The 22,459-nt window shown below is 45.5% G+C and overlaps 2 protein-coding genes across 2 annotated transcripts in view; both read left to right on the top strand.

Moving 5' to 3' along the window:
• The window catches only part of CSE1L (chromosome segregation 1 like), a 43,657-nt gene extending 32,236 nt beyond the window's left edge, over window positions 1–11,421 (top strand). The window contains exons 18-25 of the mRNA XM_038750207.1: window positions 798–948; window positions 1,691–1,899; window positions 2,984–3,081; window positions 3,206–3,291; window positions 4,632–4,713; window positions 6,107–6,253; window positions 6,965–7,196; window positions 9,521–11,421. Coding sequence (XP_038606135.1) covers window positions 798–948; window positions 1,691–1,899; window positions 2,984–3,081; window positions 3,206–3,291; window positions 4,632–4,713; window positions 6,107–6,253; window positions 6,965–7,196; window positions 9,521–9,610 — 1,095 coding nt within the window. The 3' untranslated portion in view covers window positions 9,611–11,421. The remainder of the gene's footprint in view (window positions 1–797; window positions 949–1,690; window positions 1,900–2,983; window positions 3,082–3,205; window positions 3,292–4,631; window positions 4,714–6,106; window positions 6,254–6,964; window positions 7,197–9,520) is intronic.
• Window positions 11,422–20,412: 8,991 nt separating this feature from the next.
• Window positions 20,413–22,459, top strand: part of ZNFX1 (zinc finger NFX1-type containing 1) — a 29,242-nt gene continuing 27,195 nt past the window's right edge. The window contains 1 exon segment of the mRNA XM_038749935.1: window positions 20,413–20,675. The gene's annotated coding sequence lies outside the window, so the exon portion shown is untranslated.

The following is a 22,459-nucleotide window of genomic DNA, read 5'->3' on the forward strand; positions in this document are numbered from 1 at the left end:
TAGTAAATGAACATTTTTGGTAATTGAAAGACTGTGAAAATAAGAATTTTTCATGATCTAGTTTCTTCTCAATTTTGGATAGTTTCTTTTCACTTGTAGTATTGGCAACAAAATTAATTGCTAATTAGGTTTCCCAGTTTATTCTTAGACCCTAGTTCTAATTGAACATAATGAAATATCTTTATTGTTTCCACAAAAAAAGGTTTACGTTAAAATTCCTTGGGTATGTTGTCCTCTCTTTATTGGTCTTCCCATCCAGGATCTCCTAGATCTCACCCCTTTCCCAGTTATCCTTTAGCTAAAACTTTATAAGTAGCTTCCGTTTGGGGGCTGTGGCAGAGGACTGAAAATAGGTATTTTAGCACTGATAAAAATTCCTATCAATTGGAGGGTGACGATGAACATCTTTTTTTCATTAAAATATAACTATTTGTAGTCTTCTGCCACATTTCCCACAGTGTTGCGATGGTTAGAAATTGTTCTTAATATGAACCTATTTCTTCTTTCTGGGTGTATTTAAAGGAAATGCTTTCAGAGAGATTTTTACCCAGCCTAACTGAAATCAATTCTATTTAAATGAATACAGGGTATTTCTGTAGTATTCTTGACCCAGCATCAAACTATTAGATAAGGGAATTTTTGAATCATTAATATAGTACTTTTTAGAAATTAAAGTTTTTTTGGATATTTAGTAAGAGCTAATAATTATAGAATAAAGCCAAAGACTCAAATATATGGTGTTTAAGGTAGCCACGTGAATATGATATGGGTGATTGGTTTTTCATATTTCATTTTAGAACCCAAGCAAACCTCACTTCAATCATTACATGTTTGAAGCAATATGCTTATCAATAAGGATAACTTGTAAAACTAACCCTGCTGCTGTTGGAAGCTTCGAAGAAGCTTTGTTTATGGTGTTTACAGAAATCCTTCAGAATGACGTGCAAGGTAAGCAGAAAGAAGGTATCTGGCAAATTAGAAGAGATAGCAAGTCCCTCTGGTCACCCGGCCTCCGTGTGCATTTCCAACACTCCCCCGTGTCAACCTTCCTTCACCCACCATCCTAAAATATGCTACCCTTTTGCTTGAAAATGTCGGTATACTTATTATTAAGGATACTTTCGTGTATGCATTTTGTTTTTTTTCCTCCAATTATCTATTATATGCTCTTTATCCATTTTTCAGAATAAAGTCTCCTACCACTCAGTGGTCTTTATTGAGCACTTACTATGGGCAGAGCACTGTACTAAGCGCTTGGGAGGGTACAGGAGAAGGAGGGGCCGTTTTATAGATGAGCTCCAAAAAACTGGGCCCTTCCAAATACGCACAGATAGGCCTTTATGGCTGCCGTTGAGTATGGGCCTGGGTGTCAGAGGATGTGGGTTCCAATCCCAGTTCTGCCACATATCTGCTGTGTGACCTTGGGCAAGTCATTTTGCTTCTGTGCCTCAGTTATCTGTAAAATGGGGATTAAGACTGTGAGCCCCATGTGGGACAGGGACTGTGTCCAATCTGATTACCTCGTATCTGCCCCAGCGCTTAGAACAGTCCTTGGCACATAGTAAGCGCTTAACAATGCCACAATTATTATTGTATGCCAGTAAAGTAAAAAAAAAAAACCCTAATTTACGTAAACTGCCAACTGTCCTCTATTAAATGTGAGATTTGAAATGTGGTGTGTTCTCTGCAGAGTTCATCCCGTACGTGTTTCAAGTGATGTCGCTACTTCTGGAAACGCATAAAAATGACATCCCCTCTTCCTACATGGCCTTATTTCCTCACCTCCTGCAACCTGTGCTGTGGGAAAGGACGGGAAACATTCCTCCACTGGTGCGGCTGCTCCAGGCGTATTTGGAACGAGGTTCAAATACAATTGCGAGCGTTGCTGCCGATAAAATTGTAAGTTGCCTCTTCTCCGACGCTGTGCGCTGTCATTTTCAACTGTAATTTTGGGGAAAAATCAAAGTGTCTGTAATAGTCTAATAGAACAGATTGTCAAGCAAGTATGTATTGAGCGCCTACTTTGTGCAGGTGATTTTAGTTTAATAACCATACTTAAAGCCTCTAGAAAGTTCTGAAGTAGTTATCTTTTGCTTTTGTATACTTGTGAGGCCTATCGTGTGTGGGGTACTTTACCTTGAAATCCTGAAAAATCCAAACCTCAGATTTAGATGAACGTTTTCATTTTTTTACATGGCGGGAGGGTCAGCTTTTCATTTCAGGTGGCCCGGGGGTGTGGGGATAACTTGGAGCAGTGCAGGGTGAAAGAAAAAGAAGGGAGAGGGCAGAGAGGATGAGAAAGTCCCACTGTCTGCTGTCAGGGGACATTATCTTGGGTTAGCTGTGGCTGCCTACTATCCACGAAAGTGGATAGTGGATCCACAAAAGGAGGGAAGATAATGGCCTCACCTCTAAGGTGCCAATCCAGCGGGGTGATAGCCTCCACTATGTTCCCATGGGGTTGAAGCCACCGTCTCCGTCGCAACCAAGCCTGTTGGATTAGAGCTGCCAAGAAAGCAACTGATCTGACTGGTTTTCCTTTCCTTGCCCACCCTTGAAAGACAGCCCTCCATTGAGCTGAATGATTTTTTTTTTTAATAATGGCATTTATTAAGCGCTTACTATGTGCAAAGCACTGTTCTAAGCGCCGGAGAGGTTACAAGGTGATCAGGTTGTCCCACGGGGGGGCTCACAGTCTTCATCCCCATTTTACAGATGAGGTAACTGAGGCCCAGAGAAGCTAAGTGACTTGCCCAAAGTCACACAGCTAATTGGCGGAGCCAGGATTTGAACCCATGACCTCTGACTCCAAAGCCCTTGCTCTTTCCCACTGAGCCACGCTGCTTCTCTCTCTTTTCTTCTGCTTCTCTTTTCTTTCCCACCGAGCCAGCTGCTTCCACGCTGCTGCTGATTTTGTGTTAGGGCTTTAGCAGACATGGTAAGTATGTGCTCACTTATTATCACTTGTGTTTATTAATTTCAGCCTGGATTACTAGGTGTTTTCCAGAAACTAATTGCCTCCAAAGCAAATGACCATCAAGGGTTCTATCTTCTCAACAGTATTGTAGAACACATGCCTCCGTGAGTATGAGTGGAAATCAAGTTCTGTGTAAATGTGCTTTTTTTTTTCATCATTTGCTGTCCAGCATACTGAAGCATCCTGTGGTTAAATATCATCTTTCTCTCGTTTTATGTGATCCTCTAGAGAGTCAGTTGATCAGTACAAGAAGCAAATCTTCATTCTTCTCTTCCAAAGACTTCAAAATTCCAAAACAACAAAGTTTATCAAGAGTAAGTGAAATATTGTCTAATGTGGGTACACACGATTTTTGTTATGGTATTGAAACGCTTACTATGTGCCGGGCACTTTACTAAGCGCTGGGGTAGTTATGAGCCTGGTATGAGACTGTGAGTCCGTTGTTGGGTCAGGACCATCTCTATATGTTGCCAACTTGTACTTCCCAAGCGCTCAGTACAGTGCTCTGCACACAGTAAGCGCTCAATAAATACGATTGAATATAAACTAATCAGGTTGGACATAGTCCCTGTCCAACATGGGGCCCACAGCTTTAATCCCCATTTTACTGATGAGGGAACTGAGGCCCAGAGAAGTGAAGTGACTTGCCCATGGTCACACAGCAGATGAGTGACAAAGTCAGGATTAGAACCCAGTTCCTCCTGACTCCCAGCCCTGTGCTCTATCCACTGTCACGCTGCTTATCTTTTTTAAGATCACAAAAAGTTCATTCATTCAGTTGCATTTATTGAGCGCTTACTGTGTGCAGAGCACTGTACTAAGCGCTTGGGAAGTGCAAATCGGCAACATATAGAGACAGTCCCTACCTAACAATGGGCTCGCAGTCTAGAAGGGGGAGACAGACAACAAAACAAAACAAGTAGACAGGTGTCAATACCATCAGAGTAAATAGAATTATAGCTATATACACATCATTAGTAAAATAAATAGAATAATATGTACAAATACACACAAGTGCTGTGATGGGGGAAAAGGGTAGGGCAGGTGGGCGACGGGGAGGGGAGGAGGATGAGGAGAGGAAAAGGGGCTCAATCAGTTGGATACTTTAAGAAAATGAAGACCTCATATCATTATCCCATTCATGTAGGTTACTAAAGACTTCCTTGAAATGCAGATACTCAAATGATGAAACCTGTAACTAATTTTAATTGCACTCTACTAGCAAATAATTACTTGGACAACAAGTTATTAAAAGAACTGAATTTGAGCTCCAATCTAATCGCTTCCCTTAAACATTTTATCTCCTCATGTACCATTTTTTCTATGGGAAGAAACAGAATAGATTGCCTGGGAGTTTTCTTATTTGAATTTGAGGAAATCATTGGTAATAGTCATCTTGGCAGAAACAAGTCTTAGTTGTCAATTAAGAGCATTATTCTCTTCAAGCTTTTACCCATTTGGCACCGCAGCATGGTAGTTTTGGGGTAGGCAAGGGACTGATTCTAGGGGAGCTTTAAAGCATGTGAGAAATTGGAGTTGTGGGTATAAGCCAGAAATCATCCAGAATCTCCTGTTCACGCTTATATTTACTAAAGTCACTTGTTTGGTTTAATGTGCAGCAAGCCATTCTAACCTGTATTATCTCTTTCAACAGGTTTCTTAGTCTTCATAAACTTGTACTGCGTAAAATATGGGGCGCTAGCACTTCAAGAAATATTTGACAGTATACAACCAAAGTTAGTACTTTTTAATCTACTTCTTATGCATGTCCTGTAATCATCATCAAAAGCAAAAGTAATTGGTTTGGGCTCTCTTTTCCTTTGTTCTGGGATTTCTTTCTTTTTTTTTTTTTTTAAATTACCTATTGGTTCCTTCAACAAGGGTCATAATTATGGACTTTCTAGTGTACACTAAGAATAAATTGAATACGAGCCAGAGGAGGTTCCCCTGAAAAGAAAGTGAAGCTTTCCTAATCCCCAACAGTTGTCAGTGCCCCTTCCTGCAGGGGTATTAAATGTAAGGCCCAGACATGACGAGCATGGCTGTGCAGCCCACTTTGTTCAACTTGTATAATAATAATAATAATAATGGCATTTATTAAGTGCTTACTATGTGCAAAGCACTGTTCTAAGCGCTGGGGAGGTTACAAAGTGATCAGGTTGTTCCACGTGGGGCTCACAGTCTTAATCCCCATTTTACAGATGAGGTAACTGCGGCACAGAGAAGTTAAGTGACTTGCCCAAAGTCACACAGCTGACAATTGGCGGAGCCGGGAGTTGAACCCATGACCTCTGACTCCAAAGCCCGGGCTCTTTCCACTGAGCCAGGCTGCAGCATAAACGTCCCTTTCCAGTATTTCCATCTCCGTATCAGGAAAGGATTTGAAACTGCTGGGGAAGGGAGATAGCTAGGCACGTCTATTTTTGATCATCTGAGTACACCTGTCCTTGATTTTTTAAAAAAATAATAATAAAATTTTTTTAAAAAAACACCTCAGGATCACCCAGGGACGAAGGCATGGGAGCTAGGAATAAACCATTTAGGGTGAACAAAAAATAAGTGTCTGGTTTGTCACCCTCATAACTCCACCCCACTGTTTCAACCTCCAGAACTCCTTCAACATTGCTCCACTGATAGTGGATTTAAAGAAATTAATTTGTGTTTTGGAGATTGCTCCGTAAGGCACTTTCACTTCCTGTTCTTCTAGGGAGTTAACAGTTTTGACTTGGTTCCTCCTTGTACACAATGCACTGCTGAATCCTATTATCCTGTTCTTTTTAAATTGTCAAAATGTGTAAGCCAGAGTGAAAAGGAAACAGAGTGACAAAAAATCTTCACAATTATGCTTAGAAAATGCCTGACCAGATAGCTATTAACACTGTACTGGGTTCATTTTAACTTTTAAATGCTAACCTAAGCTGTCCAGAGAGAAATTTCTCTTGACTAATTCAGTGATAAGGCCCAGAATCCTGACTTCTCTAACTCTGTTTAACCAGCTAGCCCATTTTGTAGCAACTTTTTGATTTGGTGTCTACCTAATATCACAAGAAATCAGTGCGTGAAAACACTGTTACTCATTATGAGTGATTCACTCTAGTACCGATTAAAGACTGACTTTTTTCTTAACAGAATGTTTGGAATGGTTTTAGAAAAAATTATTATTCCTGAAATACAAAAAGTTTCTGGACAAGTAGAGAAGAAGATTTGTGCTGTTGGAATTACGAAGTTATTAACAGAATGCCCTCCAATGATGGATACAGAGTACACAAAACTATGGTAAATACAAAGTCCTGGATATTCTTAAGGTTCCAGGTATCTTTTTTTGTAAAATTTACATCAATCAAAATGAGAGCACATACCTCTGAAATTGAATAATAATCTGGAAGTGAGTTTTTAGCATGCTGAAAAAATGTCGTTTGTATGTAAATTTTGCCTGTTATAATTTTGGTTTCCCTTGTGTATTTTCAGAATGCTTGCATGTTCTAATAGCTACAATCCTGTTAAAGGGTTGGTACTGTTCACTTGATATTCCCTCCCAACCCCCCAGCACTTATGTACATATTTAAATGATATATTATAAATTATTTATTCTTATTATTGCCTTTCTCCCCTTGTAGACTGTAAGCTTGTTACGGGCAGGGAACGTGTCTGCTAATTCTGTTGTATTGTACTCTCCCGAGCACTTAGTCCAGTGCTCTGCACTGAATAAGAGCTCGAATAGAATTGATTTGTTTGTGATTTTTTTTTTCCTCAAATCTCTTGCCTCTTTAATACGCCCAAAGAGAATTGGGGTAGAAATAGTTCTTATATTTTATAAATACTATATATACACATATGTGTATTATATATCAGACTAAATCATTGAATTATTAGTACTTGGGATAAATGCCCTTTTCCATTTTCTGCATTATTATTTTTGTTATTCTTCTTAAAAGTTTCCCAGTGTTGTAGTAACCTTTTCTTTTCCTATCCCAATTCCCGCCCCAGGACACCCTTACTGCAAGCCCTGATAGGCCTTTTTGAGTTACCTGAAGATGACACCATCCCTGATGAAGAGCATTTTATTGACATAGAAGATACTCCCGGATACCAGACCGCTTTTTCCCAGCTTGCATTTGCAGGGAAAAAAGAGCACGATCCCATAGGTCAAATGGTGAATAACCCCAAGATCCATCTGGCGCAGTCCCTTCACAAGCTTTCTTCTGCACGTCCAGGAAGGGTAAGTGTCTCTCCTTAGAAATGTTCAGTGGTGGGATGTGTTTTGGGATGTTGGTGACTTTAAAACGTGAGCGTCCAATGAGATCCTGAAGCTGCCCTAAATCGGGACACAGCAACGGCAGATTGCTCTGAAACCAAGATGATAGTAATAGTGATTGTGGTATTTAAGTGCTTACTAGGTGCCAGGCACTGTACTGAGTGCCAGGGTGGATACAAGCAAATCAGGTTGGACACAGTCCCTGTCCCCTGTGGGGCTCCCAGTCTCAATCCCCGTTTTACAGATGAGGAAAGAGGAAGCGTGTTGCTCTTTTTTGCGTCATCAGTGGTATTAATTGAGCACTTACTTTGTGTGGAACACTTTGCTAAGTGCTATGTACATGTAAATACGTGCTGCAGGATTGAATTTGGGGCATATGCCAAGTGCCCAGAGGTCACAGATCCAAGTGCGTAGATGACACAGAAGGGAAAGGGAGCCGGGGAAAAGAGGGCTTAATCAGGGAAGGCCTCTAGGAGGAGACGTGAATGTAATATTATTTTGAAGGGTGGGAGGGTGGTGCTCTGGAGTATATGGATGGGGAGGGAGTTGCAGGCTAGCGGGGAGGTCGTGGGACAGGGATCCCAGAGCAAGATAGAGGAGCCACTCAGAGCTTCCTCTTCAATTCACAACATTATAGCCATTGCACTCAAATACTCCCTGGGAACTGGGCTTTTAGTTATTCTGCCCAATAATATAATGATGGCATTTATTAAGCACTTACTATGTGCAAAGCACTGTTCTAAGCGCTGGAGAGGTTACCAGGTGATCAGGTTGTCCCACGGGGGGCTTACAGTCTTAATCCCCATTTTACAGATGAGGTAACTGAGTTTCAGAGAAGTTAAGTGACTTGCCCAAAGTCAGCTGACAATTGGCAGATCTGGGATTTGAACCCGTGACCTCTGACTCCAAAGCCCGGGCTCTTTCCACTGAGCCACGCTGCTTCTCTAATCCCCCGAGGCCTCAGAAAGAGAGCAAACAGCCCTCCCGTCAACTCCCAAAGTTGAACTTCTCGATAAACTACCTTCTGTTATGGAGGCGTGGCTCAGTGGAAAGAGCACGGGCGTTGGAGTCAGTGGGCATGGGTTCAAATCCTGCCTCCGCCAATTGTCAGCTGTGTGACTTTGGGCAAGTTACTCTCTGTGAGGCTTCTCTGTGCCTCAGTTACCTCATCTGTAAAATGGGGATGAAGACTGTGAAACCTCCTGTGGGACATCCTGATCACCTTGTAACCTCCCCAGTGTTTAGAACAGTGCTTTGCACATAGCGCTTAATAAACATTAAAAAAAAAAAAAAACAGGGAGGCCAGGGGTGAACCTGGACCAAATAGGAAGAGCGGTCTGGAAATTGCTTTTGGAGAGATTTGAAGACCAGCAGCCTACTGGTTAGCTACACCTGTGTGGCAGTAGCACCCAGAAAATAAACACAGTCTTAAACTGGTATGGACATTGAAGAGATTTCTAGCCCAACTGGGTTCTTTAGGGAGCTGGGGTATTTCACTTCCTCCCAATCCCCTGTCCTAAGCAACTTCTAGAAAACAGGGCAGAGCCTGTCACTAGAAGATCTTCCCTAAGGGCGTGGGGATGGGAAAGCCAGAAGAGGCTGTCTTGTTTTTTTGTTCTTTGTCCCTCCCCTGGGTGTTTCTTGAGTCTCTCGCCAAAGACTCCTCAGGCAGAGTCTCTAGCAACCTTCTGCCTTAATGGCTGCAAATAAGGGGGAAAATAAGGGGTGGGAAGCAAAGGGTGTCCCAAAATGGGAATTGAGATAATGGGGTAACAGATGAGAGACAAGGATCAAACAGGAATTGAGGGGTGAAGTATTTTTCCATTATGAAACAACAGATTTTAAGGGGGCTGTCTTGGTTTTCAGAACTACACTGTTCTTTGCATTCCAATAACCACCACTGCTATTGTCAGTGGTGTCCCAAAAAAAGTTATCATTAGGAAAGCAAAACTTCAGTCAATTTGCACTGTTGGAAACTATTGATAATTAAAACGTCCCAATTACAGATATTTTATTGGCACTTCTCTGGCCAGCTTTGCCGCTACAAGGGAGAAATTGTGACTACTGAGTCAATCGATGGTATTTATTGAGTGCTTACTATGTGCAGGCCACTGTTCTAAGCGCTTGGGAGAATACAACGAATCAGCAGACACCTTCCCTGCCCATAATGAGCTTACAGTTTAGAGGATAAAAGTACTAGTTGGAAAACTGCTCTCTCGGATCACTTCCAAAGGATCTTTTGATGAAATTGTTCTCTCTCTCTCTCTCATTTTTGTTTTTTTTTTAAGGTTTCATCCATGCTGAGCACTAGTCTGAATGCAGAAGCATTACAATATCTCCAGGGATACCTCCAGGCAGCAAGCGTAACATTGCTCTGAACTGCATTGATTTGATAAGCAAGATCAAGAGCCCTTTGCTCTGAAAGGAGGTGACTTCTAAGCAGAGCTGAGATTAAATGAAGCAAGTTTCTACTTTGGAATGTCTCACCAAATCCATCTTGTAAAAGATTTTAATTGTTGCTTTAAGCGGAACCTAAGCCAGTTAGGCGGCTTCCGCGGCCATAGTTAAGAGATGGCTGACACCCTGCCCAAGTTGCAACTTCAGAGGGAATAGTAGTAGCGGTTCATTGTTTGGGATTGATTTTCAGTTTGTCATTTGCAGTGTTTGGATAATGTTTAATGATTTTTGGAAAGCACTGGCTGTAGAGACTCATTTTCCACCACTAAATTCCTTTTCATTTCGATGCAGTTGTCATTTGAATTTCTTTGGTCACTTGTATTACTTTTTGTGTCTTTCCTTAAAGTTTCTTGTACTGAAAGTTGTGAATAAGAATCACTTCTGTAAATTGCCACACAGTTTAAGGGTTTTAAATCTGTCATCACCAATAAAGAAAACTAAAACTCTATATTACAAAACATCCTAGAAGTAGGTTTACAATGGACTCTGTATGGTTTTTCTAATTAGGTCCTTCAAATTGCCCCACCAACTCTTAAACCTATTTTAGGGAATTTAAAACAAGTTACTTCAAAAAGAGGTCGGCATTATCAGTCAGTGGTATTTCAGTGCTTACTGTGTGCAGAGCACTGTACTAAGCGCTTGGGATTGTACAGTACAACAGAGTTAGTAGACAGGTTCCTTGCCTACAACGAGCTTGCTGTCTAGATGGGCATTAGTTACATTGTGCCACAGGGAAGCTATTAAAAAGGGTTCTTAATTATTATTTTTAATAGTCATCTTCATAGTATTTATTAAGTTCTTTGTTCTAAGCACTAGGTTAAATAAAAGGTGATGAGACGACGTCTATTATTCTGAGTGACAGTATAACGTAGGTACTGAACTTCAAAATGGCTGGCCAAATGCTTAAGTTTCTCTGTGCCTCAGTTTCTCTGTCTGCATATGGGGTTAATGGCTAGCCACATCACAAAGATGGGAATGTTAATCTATGGAAAGCGCCTGGAGTTAGTTGGAGTCACACTGTAAATATTAGGTAGTGGTGTTTTTCTTTAAGATTAATTTATAAAAACTGAAGGGATGGATTCCCCACCACCACCACCTCACAACACCAGTGGGCTAAGTGCTCCAAGGTTTTGAAAACCCAGATATATCGATGTGTGCAGAGAAATGCCAAGAAGTGTGACGACTTCAGAAGGGATAACTCCTAAAATCAATTTCCTCGAGTTTGATTAGATGCATGAACAGAAAAACAGTTCGGCTTGCACAATCCCATAGGGATGTGATCCTTAAGACAAGGGTTCAAGCATATGTAGGCCCAATTTTAGAACTGTCTCCTCCATCAATGGAAGCTAAATCTTGATAATTAAAGGAATTTGTCCAATGACTAACTTTTGGAAATAGCACGTAGCTACTTCTAAACAAAAAGAACGAAACATTTACCAGTTCCCCGAGGTAAATTTAACCACCCTTTAAATTTTATATCCATCCGTTTAAAGGAGTTTGATTTGAAACGAACCAAGGATCTATATGCCAAATGCTTGTTTTTTTTTAAAATATACATTTCTCGGACACACCTGACTTGTAAATGCTTATTGCAGCTCTTTTGCTGTTTGTAGCTTTTGTTGAACATCTTAAAGCAGCCTAAGTGTTTGAACCTGGTCTCATAAGAATGCTATTCGTTCTGTCACCTCACGACTATGATGGAAACATTAAACAAATGGACATGTGAACAGTTTCCCTCTCTGATGTAATCATTCCAAAGTGAACGCAGCGTGCCTAATGGGAAGAGCATGAACTTGGGAGTCAGAAGGACCTGCGTTCTAATCCTGCCTCCTGCACTTGTCTGCTGTATGACCTTGGGCAAGTCGCTGTCCCCTCAGTCACCTCATCTGTAAAATGGGGATTTCGACTCTGGCCCCAGTGTGGAACAGGGACTACGTCCAACCTGATGAGCTTGTATCTACCTATGCCAGCGGTTAGTACAGAGCCTGAAACAAATACCATTTTTTAAAAAAAGGCAGCCACCTCCACTTAAGGAGAAGAGGCTGTTCTCAGTGGCCCATCCAAAGAGAAGGCTAGGCCAATGTGGCACCTTGTGCTAGCAACCGGTTTAGTCAATGATTGGACTGTTGACTGAACTCTGTTTTGAGCCAATGCTTGACCATCTGATAGTAAATATCCTGTGTAGCCTGGGGAATAAGAACCCACATACCCCTATGTCTCCTAGAAGTCACGTCAAGCTTGAGAGGCCTTACCCAAAAGGGAAAAGCCAGGGTAGGGAGCGGTCCAGCATCTGTCCAAATTTTGGCTTCGCTACGGTAAGTTGCTAACGATACCTAAAAATAATCACTCCTCCCCTAATCAGCTAGGGCTTGATGGCAGGATTGTAAAACTTACCCAAATAACTTTATCTTAAGCCTCTGCAGAAATATTGAATTCTAATTCAAAAGAATAGGCTTCTGTTTCGCAATGAAAGGTACGGAGATGGCAGTTACTGTGTTGGTACATATGCTTGCTAGGCAGATAGGTTAGTTGGGTTGGTAGAGCTACTTCTGCCTATGTGGCTAATTTAAGTAATTCAATATTGTGCAGTACTATAAAACCTGTGTTGAAATTTAAGCCCTGCTTAAGTTTTGTTATCTCTCTAACCTCGAAACAGAAATGATTCCCGAGTTAATTGAAAAAGAGATCTCCCTCAGATATGCAGAAGGCTGAAGTTAAATGGGGTTTGCTGAAGGCAAGGTCTTCACCACTCTCCGAGCTTCTGTAATGAAGTCTCGTCTTTACCGGATATAATTGTAGGGCCTACAGTCTGCACTACGTGGCCTTATATAAGCAACAGCCTTGACATTGATCTATATGTCTTAATACCCTTCCTTGTATTTCCCTCTCCTATGCCTAGTGTATTGGTTAAGCACTTACTATCTGCCAAGCATTGTATTGAGTGCTGGATAGATACAAGTTAATCAAGTCTCACATGGGGCTCACAGTCTAAAGTAGGAGGGAGAATGAAATCCCCCTTTTGCAGATGAGATAACCGAGGCACAGAGAAGGTAAGGGACTTGCCTAAGGTCACCCAGCAGGTAAATAGCAGAGCAGGAGTTAGAACCCAGGCCTGAACTCTTTCCACTAGATCAAAGTGCTAGTATAAAATAGTATTTGCAGAGAGAGAGTGTGTGTGAGTGCGTGTGTGTGTGGTTTTCAATGCCAGTGGAAAGTGAACTTTGTCCTCTTGAGAAGTTTTCTTTGTTGTTGTTTTTCCATTCTCATTTTAAATCATTTTCTGGCCCTACAGAGTAGTAGTACGACGTTTTTTACTTTAAAATACCCCTTTCAAATAAATTCATTTTATAGAGAAACCAAATTTTTCAATCTCAGGATGCACTGTGTTGTTTAAGCTCACTGAATCAATTACATGGGCTATCAGTCAAATCATATTTTGTACTTACAGATTGCGAAGGTTTCATCAGTTCCTGTCTTCCCACCACACCCAATAGTTTGGAGAGAGAACTTTTATCTGCTTTTTGTAATGCTGCTAAAAATCCCTACTGACTTGATCACTCTTTATCTAGCAGCTTTCCTCATCAGCTCAGACTATTAGTACATACATATTCAAAACAGTTTCAGTTTCTCAGTATATTTCCCTCACCTCCATTTTTTTTTCCTACCTAAACCACTGGTGCCTGAGTAATATCAGAAGTCATTAAGTAAAGCAAAATCTCCATTCCAAATGGAGGATTGAACTTCTCTTGAACTTATAAAGCTTTAGCACAGAATCCTGAATTGCAAGCGGAATGTTTATCTCTCAAATAACTCGGTATTAAAAGGTAACCAAAGCCAAGTAAACTTGAATTGTAGACATCTCTTGAAAGCATCTCCAACCCCATCTTCTGTGGGCCTTTTTGCATTAAATGGACAGTCTGCAATAAAGGCTGGCCATACTATTCATTTATTCGATTGTATTTATTGAGTGCAAAGCACTGTACTAAGTGCTTGGGAGAGTACAATGTAACAGACACATTTCCTGCCCACAATGAGCTTGCAGTCTAGTCAGTTTTACTCTCCTACAGCTGGCAGTGAAGCCTACATTTGTTAGCCAATTTGGGGGATCGTTACCAATCAAGTATAATCATCTTTCTGATGCTCCCTAAACCAGCAGAGAAAGATGATTAGTCCCTGCTTGTTGCATGAGTATAGCTTTCATTAAAGTTGACTTGCAAATAAAAACCAGGAGGAAAAAAATCAAAGCTTTTCATTTCTTCACCTTCTAGTGACCTAGTGGTTAAAAGGGTTGACAACATGGCAATTGAATAAGCATATGGTCTTGCCTCTGTCAACCTGCTGCACAGACTTAATTTATTGACTTTGGCTACACATGTATTGCTGGTGTGCCAAGAAAGTTCCCGAAAAGGAAATTGAAACAGCAAAACTTTCAGTTTTGAGTTCGTTTCCCAATTCACTTCCTTTCATGCTTGATCTTCCTGGGCTTTCAGTTTCGAGTGTTCTCTTAACCATGTGTAATTGCTGTTGTTCAGTGGTAAATATTCTCTTTATAATCACGTAAATCAAATTAAGACTGGCTTAATAAACACACACGAAGAAATTACGTTTGTTTCACATCGTGCCCAACACCCACTTGTGCTTCGTGTTTTGGTTGATACGTGCTAGCTGAATTATAAAAATTTGAAAAATCGCATTAAAAGCTGCCAGCCTGCCAAATGTCTTACTAGTGTTCATTGGGAAATATAATTACAGTATTGCTTTCTCCGGTAGCAACAGAAGAGCTCTCTCCTCACAGAGTCCAGAATGGGTTCAGACCAGCCAAGGATGGATTGTTCTAGGTAAAAGCAAAACCCAGTCAAATTTGTACCTGTCCCCAAACTCCATCCTTCTCCCCTATTCGCACCCCGTAAATCCGTTTAAGGGAAGCTACTGCCTGGTGTTATTTGCTGTTGATTACAAATAGTGCTTTCATGTATGTAGTTCTTCCAGTTAGCTACTGGGAGGGCAATGAGTTACTTCACATCCCAGAAGCCCACAGGTACATCATCATCATCATCAATCGTATTTATTGAGAGCTTACTATGTGCACAGCACTGTACTAAGCGCTTGGGAAGTACAAATTGGTACATCCTCAAATAGCCATAACTAGACAAGAGTACAGAACAGAGTCTGTAAGTACAAGAGTGCACTATGAAGCATATAATAATAATAATAATAATAATGATGGTATTTGTTAAGCGCTTACTACGTTCTAAGCTGTTCTAGGCGCTGATGGCCTATGTGAATTAATTCCAGTTGGCTGCAGGCCAGGTCAAAGCCCTAGGATTTCATGATGAGGTATTCTGGCATTGTAAAATGGTGGACACGCCTCAGTCCAGTCAGAGACTTCAGGACCAAGAGCTGATGGTTGGACAATACCACTTGACCTTCCATCCCCATCAATCGTTTGTGGGCTAGGAACATGTCTGTTAATTCTGTTGTACATTCCCAAGCGTTTAGTACAGTCCTCTACACATAGTAAGTGCTCAGTAAATACCATTGATTGTATTTTTATTGAATGCTTACTGCATTGACTGTAGATACCACCACCATCCTCCCCATCAGTCAATCAATCAATATTTATTGAGCACTGTGAGCACAGCACTGCACTGAATGCTTGGGAGAGTACAGTAGAGCAGAGTTGGTAGACATGTTCCCTGCCCACAATGAGCTATGAACTACAAAGCGTTAATTAACAATGATGGCATCTGTTAAGTGTTTACTATGTACTAAATACTGGGGAAGATGCAAGGTAATCAGGTTGGACAAGGTCCCAGGCCCAAATGGGGTTCACAGTCTTAAGTGGGAGAGAGAACTGGTATTGAATCCCCATTTCACAGATGAGGAAACTGAGGCACAGCAGTGAAGTGACTTGCCCAAGGTCATAGCCAGGCGAGTGGCAGAGTCAGGGTTAAAACTTGGGTCCTGTAGCTCCCAGGCCTGCTATCTTTCCACTAGGCCGCACTGCTTCCATAATTTAATGATTTCTAAACTGCGTGACTTAAGGGCCACATCAAGTGAGGAAACCAACCTCAATAAATAAACTACCAAGATTTTGGTTAGGTCCCTAATTTAACTTCGATTTTAGCATTGTGTATTACCTTTTATGCCCCCAAATCCTCCCCATCACTTCTCATTTCAATCCTACCCTCACCCCCTTGGAGAGATCAGCTGCTCCCATGGTTTACAACTACCACCTCTATGTGAAAGACTCCCAAATCTACCTCAAGGCCCTATCTCTTCTTCTTTGCAATTTCTTATTTCCTTCCTATTTCACATTTCCTTCCCATCCTCATAATAATTTAGTACATTGTTCTGCACACGGTAGGCAATCAGTAAATACTGTCGTTTGATTGGTTGACAAATTAAACCAGAGCAGAAAGGGGGAACTTCAATAGTGAAGGCTGAATCTCTTTAGGTTACTGTGTCTCTGGTTAAAGAAAGGGGATGATAAACATGAAAATAGCAAGCTAAGACATGTGTGTTTAACTGAAACAGCCTAACATGTACTGTAAGTGCAGCACTCCCAGATTCCAGGCTTACTTAGGAGAACCAGTTGTAACCCTGTACTCTAGCCAGGCAGGGTTAATTGATAAAGGGTTAATTTTGATTTTGTGATTCACTTCCTTGTCCTCTGAGCCCAGGAACAACAATACTCACATTTCCCTGACAGAAAGAATGTCTTGGCTCAGCGTCTCAGCCTGTGATTATCTCAGTATTTTTTTTATGTTACTGGTTAAGTGCTTACTATATGTTCAGCGATGTTCTAAGCACTAGGGTAGATAATCAGATAAAAGATAATCAGGCTCCACATGGGGCTTAGGGTCTAAGTAGGAGGAAGAACAGGTATTTAATCCCCATTTTACAGATGAGGGAACTCAAGCACAGAGAAGTAAAGTGACTTGCAGTAGGCATGGGCAGAGATGAGTTACCTCATCTGTAAAATGGGGATTGAGACTGTGAGCCCCACGTGGGACAACCTGATCACCTTGTAACATCCCCAGTGCTTAGAACAGTGCTTTGCACATAGTAAGCGCTTAATAAATGCCATTATAAAAAAAAAAAAAGATAGAATCCAGATTCTGATTCTCAGTCCCATGCTCTTTCCCCTAGGCCGAGCTGCTTCAGAGGCCATGGAATGTTCTTCCTTTTCAGGGCCTTTGGACATTTCATTCATTCAATCGTATTTATTGAGTGCTTACTGTGTGCAGAGCACTGCACACCCCTAAGCCCCCAAAATTCATACCCCGCTGCTCTGATTTATCTCATTTGCTCCCCATCTCCAGCTTCCTTTTCCCCTCAGATCCTAGGTAACCTCTGCCTCCTCCTCCCTTCTGCCCTGGAGCTGAGATCCCCTACACTGTGCTTCATAATAATAATAATAATAATGGTATTTATTAAGTGCTTACTATGTGCAAAGCACTGTTCTAAGCGCTGGGGAGGTTACAAGGTGATCCACCTTAGGGCATCCCCCCAATCCGGCCATCGGCATCTCAGGTTCTCTCAGCATCCCCCAACTTCTGCCATCAGGGCCTCCGCCTCTCTCAGCGTCCCCCAACTTCTGCCATCAGGGCCTCCGCCTCTCTCGGCATCCCCCCCATCCCCGCCTTCAGGGCCTCGGTCCTCACAGCCTCCCTCACTCCTGCTCTCAGCGCCTCAGCCTCTGTCAGCATCCCCCACCCCTCTCCCTGCCATGAGGAGCATGGAGGAGAGAAGCAGTGTGGCTCAATAGGAAGAGCCCAGGATTGGGGTCAGAGGTCATGGATTCCAATCCCGACTGCCATTTGTCAGCTGTGTGACTTTGAGCAAGTCACTTCACTTCTCTGTGCCTAAATTCCCTCATCTGGAAAATGGGGATTAAGACTGTGAGCCCCACGAGGGACAGCCTGATTACTTTGTATCACCCCCGGCGCTTAGAACAGTGTTTGGCATATAGTAAGCGCTTAACAAATACCATAATTACTTTTTGTTTGTACATAATTATTACTCTGTTTTATTAATGATGTGTATATAGCTATAATTCTATTTATTCTGATGGTATTGACACGTGTCTACTTGTTTTGTTGTCTGTCTCCCCCTTCTAGGGTGTGAGCCCGTTAGGAAGGGACCGTTTCTATATGTTGCCGATTTGTTCTTTCCAAGCACTTAGTACAGTGTTCTGCACACAGTAAGCGCTCAGTAAATACAATTGAATGAATGACTGAACTCTTGCCATCAGGGCCTTAGCCCTCTCAGCCTCCCTCCCTCACTCCTGCCCTCAGCGCCTCGGCCTCTGTCAGCGTCCCCGCCGCCAGCCCCCGGCCATCAGGGCGTCAGCCTCCCTCACTCCCACCATTAGCACCTCAGCCCTCTCAGCCTCCCCTCAACTCCCGCCATCAGAGCCTGTCATCTCAGCCTCCCTCGCTCCTGCCCTCAGCGCTTCAGCCTCTGTCAGCGTCCCCCACCCCCCTCCCCGCCATGAGGGCCTCAACCTCTCCTAGCCTCCCTCACTCCCTCCATCAGCACTTCAGCCCTCTCAGCATCCCCTCAACCCCCACTATCAGCGCCTCAGTGTCCCCCCCAACTCTTGCCATCAGGGCCTCAGTTCTCTCGGCCTCCCTCACTCCTGCCCTCAGCACCTCAGTCTCTCTCAGCGTGTACCCCCTCCCCACCACGCCCGACCCCGCCATGAGGACCTCAGCCTTACTTAGGCTCCCTCACTCCCACCATCAGCGCCTCAGCCCTCTCAGCCTCCCCTCAACTCCCGCCATCAGGGCCTCAGTCCTCTCAGCCTCCCCCGCTCATGCCCTCAGCGCCTCAGCCTCTGTTGGTGTCCCCCTCCCCACCCTGAGGGCCTCAGGGTCCCTCACTCCCGCCATCAGCGCCTCAGCCCTCTCAGCATCCCCTGAACCCCCACCATCAGCACTTCAGCATCCCCCCAATTCTTGCCATCAGGGCCTCAGTCCTCTCAGCCTCCCTCACTCCTGCCCTCAGCCTCTGTCAGCATCCCCCCTCCCTCCGTGCCTCAGCCTTACTTAGCCTCCCTCACTCCCACCATCAGCACCTCAGCCCTCTCAGCCTCCCCTCAACTCCCGCCATCAGGGCCTCAGTCCTCTCAGCCTCCCCCGCTCCTGCCCTCAGCGCCTCAGCCTCTGTTGGCGTCCCCCACCCCCTCCCCACCTTGAGGGCCTCAGGCTCCCTCACTCCCGCCATCAGCGCCTCAGCCCTCTCAGCATCCCCTGAACGCCCGCCATTAGCGCCTCAGCGTCCCCCCAACTCTTGCCATCAGCGCCTCAGCCCTCTCAGCATCCCCTGAACGCCCGCCATTAGCGCCTCAGGGTCCTCCCAACTCTTGCCATCAGGGCCTCAGTCCTCTCAGCCTCCCTCACTCCTGCCCTCAGCCTCTGTCACCATCCCCCCTCCCTCCCCGCCATGAGGGCCTCGGCCTTACTTAGCCTCCCTCACTCCCACCATCGGCGCCTCAGCCCTCTCAGCCTCCCCTCAACCCCCGCCATCAGGGCCTCAGTCCTCTCAGCCTCCCCCGCTCATGCCCTCAGCGCCTCAGCCTCTGTTGGTGTCCCCCTCCCCACCCTGAGGGCCTCAGGGTCCCTCACTCCCGCCATCAGCGCCTCAGCCCTCTCAGCATCCCCTGAACCCCCACCATCAGCACTTCAGCATCCCCCCAATTCTTGCCATCAGGGCCTCAGTCCTCTCAGCCTCCCTCACTCCTGCCCTCAGCCTCTGTCAGCATCCCCCCTCCCTCCGTGCCTCAGCCTTACTTAGCCTCCCTCACTCCCACCATCAGCACCTCAGCCCTCTCAGCCTCCCCTCAACTCCCGCCATCAGGGCCTCAGTCCTCTCAGCCTCCCCCGCTCCTGCCCTCAGCGCCTCAGCCTCTGTTGGCGTCCCCCACCCCCTCCCCACCTTGAGGGCCTCAGGCTCCCTCACTCCCGCCATCAGCGCCTCAGCCCTCTCAGCATCCCCTGAACGCCCGCCATTAGCGCCTCAGCGTCCCCCCAACTCTTGCCATCAGCGCCTCAGCCCTCTCAGCATCCCCTGAACGCCCGCCATTAGCGCCTCAGGGTCCTCCCAACTCTTGCCATCAGGGCCTCAGTTCTCTCGGCCTCCCTCACGCCTGCCCTCAGCCTCTGTCAGCATCCCCCCTCCCTCCCCGCCATGAGGGCCTCGGCCTTACTTAGCTTCCCTCACTCCCACCATCAGCGCCTCAGCCCTCTCAGCCTCCCCTCAACCCCCGCCATCAGGGCCTCAGTCCTCTCAGCCTCCCTCGCTCCTGCCCTCAGCGCCTCAGCCTCAGTCAGCGTCCCCCCTCCCTCCCGGCCATGAGGGCCTCTCAGTCTCCCATCAACCCCCCGCCATCGGGGCCTTAGTCCTCTCGGCCTCCCTCGCTCCTGCCCTCATCGCTCCTGCCCTCAGCGCCCCTGCCTCCCCGCCATGAGGGTCTCGGCCTCCCCTCCTGGCTCCATCAACGGCATTTATTGACGTCTTTCTGCACACAGATGGCCGTCCTGACCGCTCGGGTCCCCGCCCCTCGGCCCTTCCCTTCCCCAGGGTGTCAGGCCTCCATGAGCGGCAGGCCCCAGTCTCCGCCCGGGGGAGGGGAGGTGACGTGCCGGAGCCGCTTCCGGGTGTATGGAGTGGCTCTGGGTGGGTGTTTCGGGTGGGCCGTTTCCCCGCGGCGGAGGGACGGACCGGCTGACGGACGGACGGACAGGCAGACAGACCGACAGACAGACAGTCAGTCAGTCAGTCAGTCCGCCGTCGCCGCCTTGGGATCCGTCCTCCCGAGGCCTGCCCGGCCTTCCTGCTGCGGCCTCGGGCCCAGCCCCGCCTCCCCTCCATCTCCCTTCCCTCCTCCTTCTCCTCCTCGGCCCGAGCCCCCAGCGCCCGCAGGAAAGGAAACCGAAAGCGGAGCGGATTGACGGCCAGGCCCGGCCGGACCCCAACCAAGTGAGTGCCCCCCAGTCCGCACATTCTCCCGAAGAAGCCCCTTTCCCCTCGGGAACCCCGGGAATCTCTCTGTGTCTCAGCCTGTGTGGCCGGCTCTCCCACTCCAGTGTCCTCCCGCGTCTCCCCGTTTCCCCCTGTCATCCCTCAACCCTCTCCATCAGGACTTCCCCCTCAGCGCCCCCTTGACCCCTGGGAGCCCACCCACTGTTGGGTAGGGACCGTCTCTCTATGTTGCCAACTTGGACTTCCCAAGCGCTTAGTACAGTGCTGTGCACACAGTAAGCGCTCAATAAATACGATTGATGATGCTGATGACCCCGCCCAGCTCCCCTCCTCCACTTTCAGGTGGCCCCCTCACCCTCCCTAGCACCCCTGATTCCAACCCATAAACCCTCTTCTAACAGTCCTCTCCACCTCCCCTCCACCACTTTCAGGTGGCCCCCCTCACCCTCCCTAGCACCCCAGATTCCAACCCATAAACCCTCTTCTAGCAATCCTCTCCACCTCCCCTCCTCCACTTTCAGGTGGCCCCCCTCACCCGTCTTGGCATCCCTGATTCCAACCCATAAACCTTCTTCTAACAATTCTCTCCACCTCCCCTCCTCCACTTTCAGGTGGCCCCCTCTCCTTCCCTAGCATCCCAGATTCCAACCCATAAACCCTCTTCTAAAATCATCTCCACCTCCCATCCTCCACTTTCTGGTGGCCCCCTTACCCTCCCTAGCACCCCAGATTCCAACCCATAAACCCTCCTCTGACAATCATCTTTAGACTGTGAGCCCACTGTTGGGTAGGGACTGTCTCTATATGTTGCCAACTTGTACTTCCCAAGCGCTTAGTACAGTGCTCTGCACACAGTAAGCACTCAATAAATACAATTGATAATGATGATCTCCACCTCCCTTCCCTATACAGAGTCATCCCTTTAACCCCCCTTTTATTTCTTGGGACCCCCCCCCATGTCTAATTTTTTTTGAGGGGGGCAAGGAAAGAAACTGAAACTCTGTGTGTGTGTGTGTTTATCTTTATATCATTTGGAAAAAGGAGTCCACCGTTCAAACCTGCCCATGCGATTACGTCGAGTAGTAACTAATAGTCCTCCAGAACTTTAAAGTCCCCATCTAGCCCTGTGTAAAAGGTTAGGATTGTGGTTGCTTTTTCCTGTTAAGAGTCATCACTTTCTGATGCCCAAATTCTGACTCAGCTTCAGTTTAGTTTCGTTTCATAAGTTGTCTCTGCTCCTCCCCAATTCCTCCTTACTCCTGCCCCTTCTTCTACTCTGCCATTTTTTTCCAGGAGTATCTAAAGAGAAGATCTCCCACCTCCTCTCAAAACCTGTCCACTCCACCTCTTCCTCTTACCCTCTTCCGAAACATTTGCCCCTTCCCTTTCATCCCTCCTGACTGCCATCTTCACCTGGTTACTCTCCAGTGGCTTCTTCCCCACTACTGTCAACCGTGCTTATGTCTCCCCATCCTAAAAAAACCTTTCCCTGATCCCACAGCTTCCTTCAGTTATCACCATCTCCTTCCCACCATTCCTCTCCAAACTCTTTGAGTGAGTTGTCTGCTTCTGCTGCCTCCATTTCCTCTCCCCCAATTCTTCCTTGACCCCCTCCAACTTGGCTTCGTCCCCCTTTATGGAAACTACCCTCTCAAAGATTTCCTTCTTATCAGACCCAACGGTCTCTACTCCGTCTCAGTCGTCCTTGACTTCTCAGCTGCTTTTGACACTGTGACCACCCACTTCTCTTGGAAATACTATCTAACCTTGGCTTCAGTGAT

Source organism: Tachyglossus aculeatus, chromosome 8, assembly GCF_015852505.1.
Source record: "Tachyglossus aculeatus isolate mTacAcu1 chromosome 8, mTacAcu1.pri, whole genome shotgun sequence".
Lineage (NCBI taxonomy): Eukaryota > Metazoa > Chordata > Mammalia > Monotremata > Tachyglossidae > Tachyglossus > Tachyglossus aculeatus.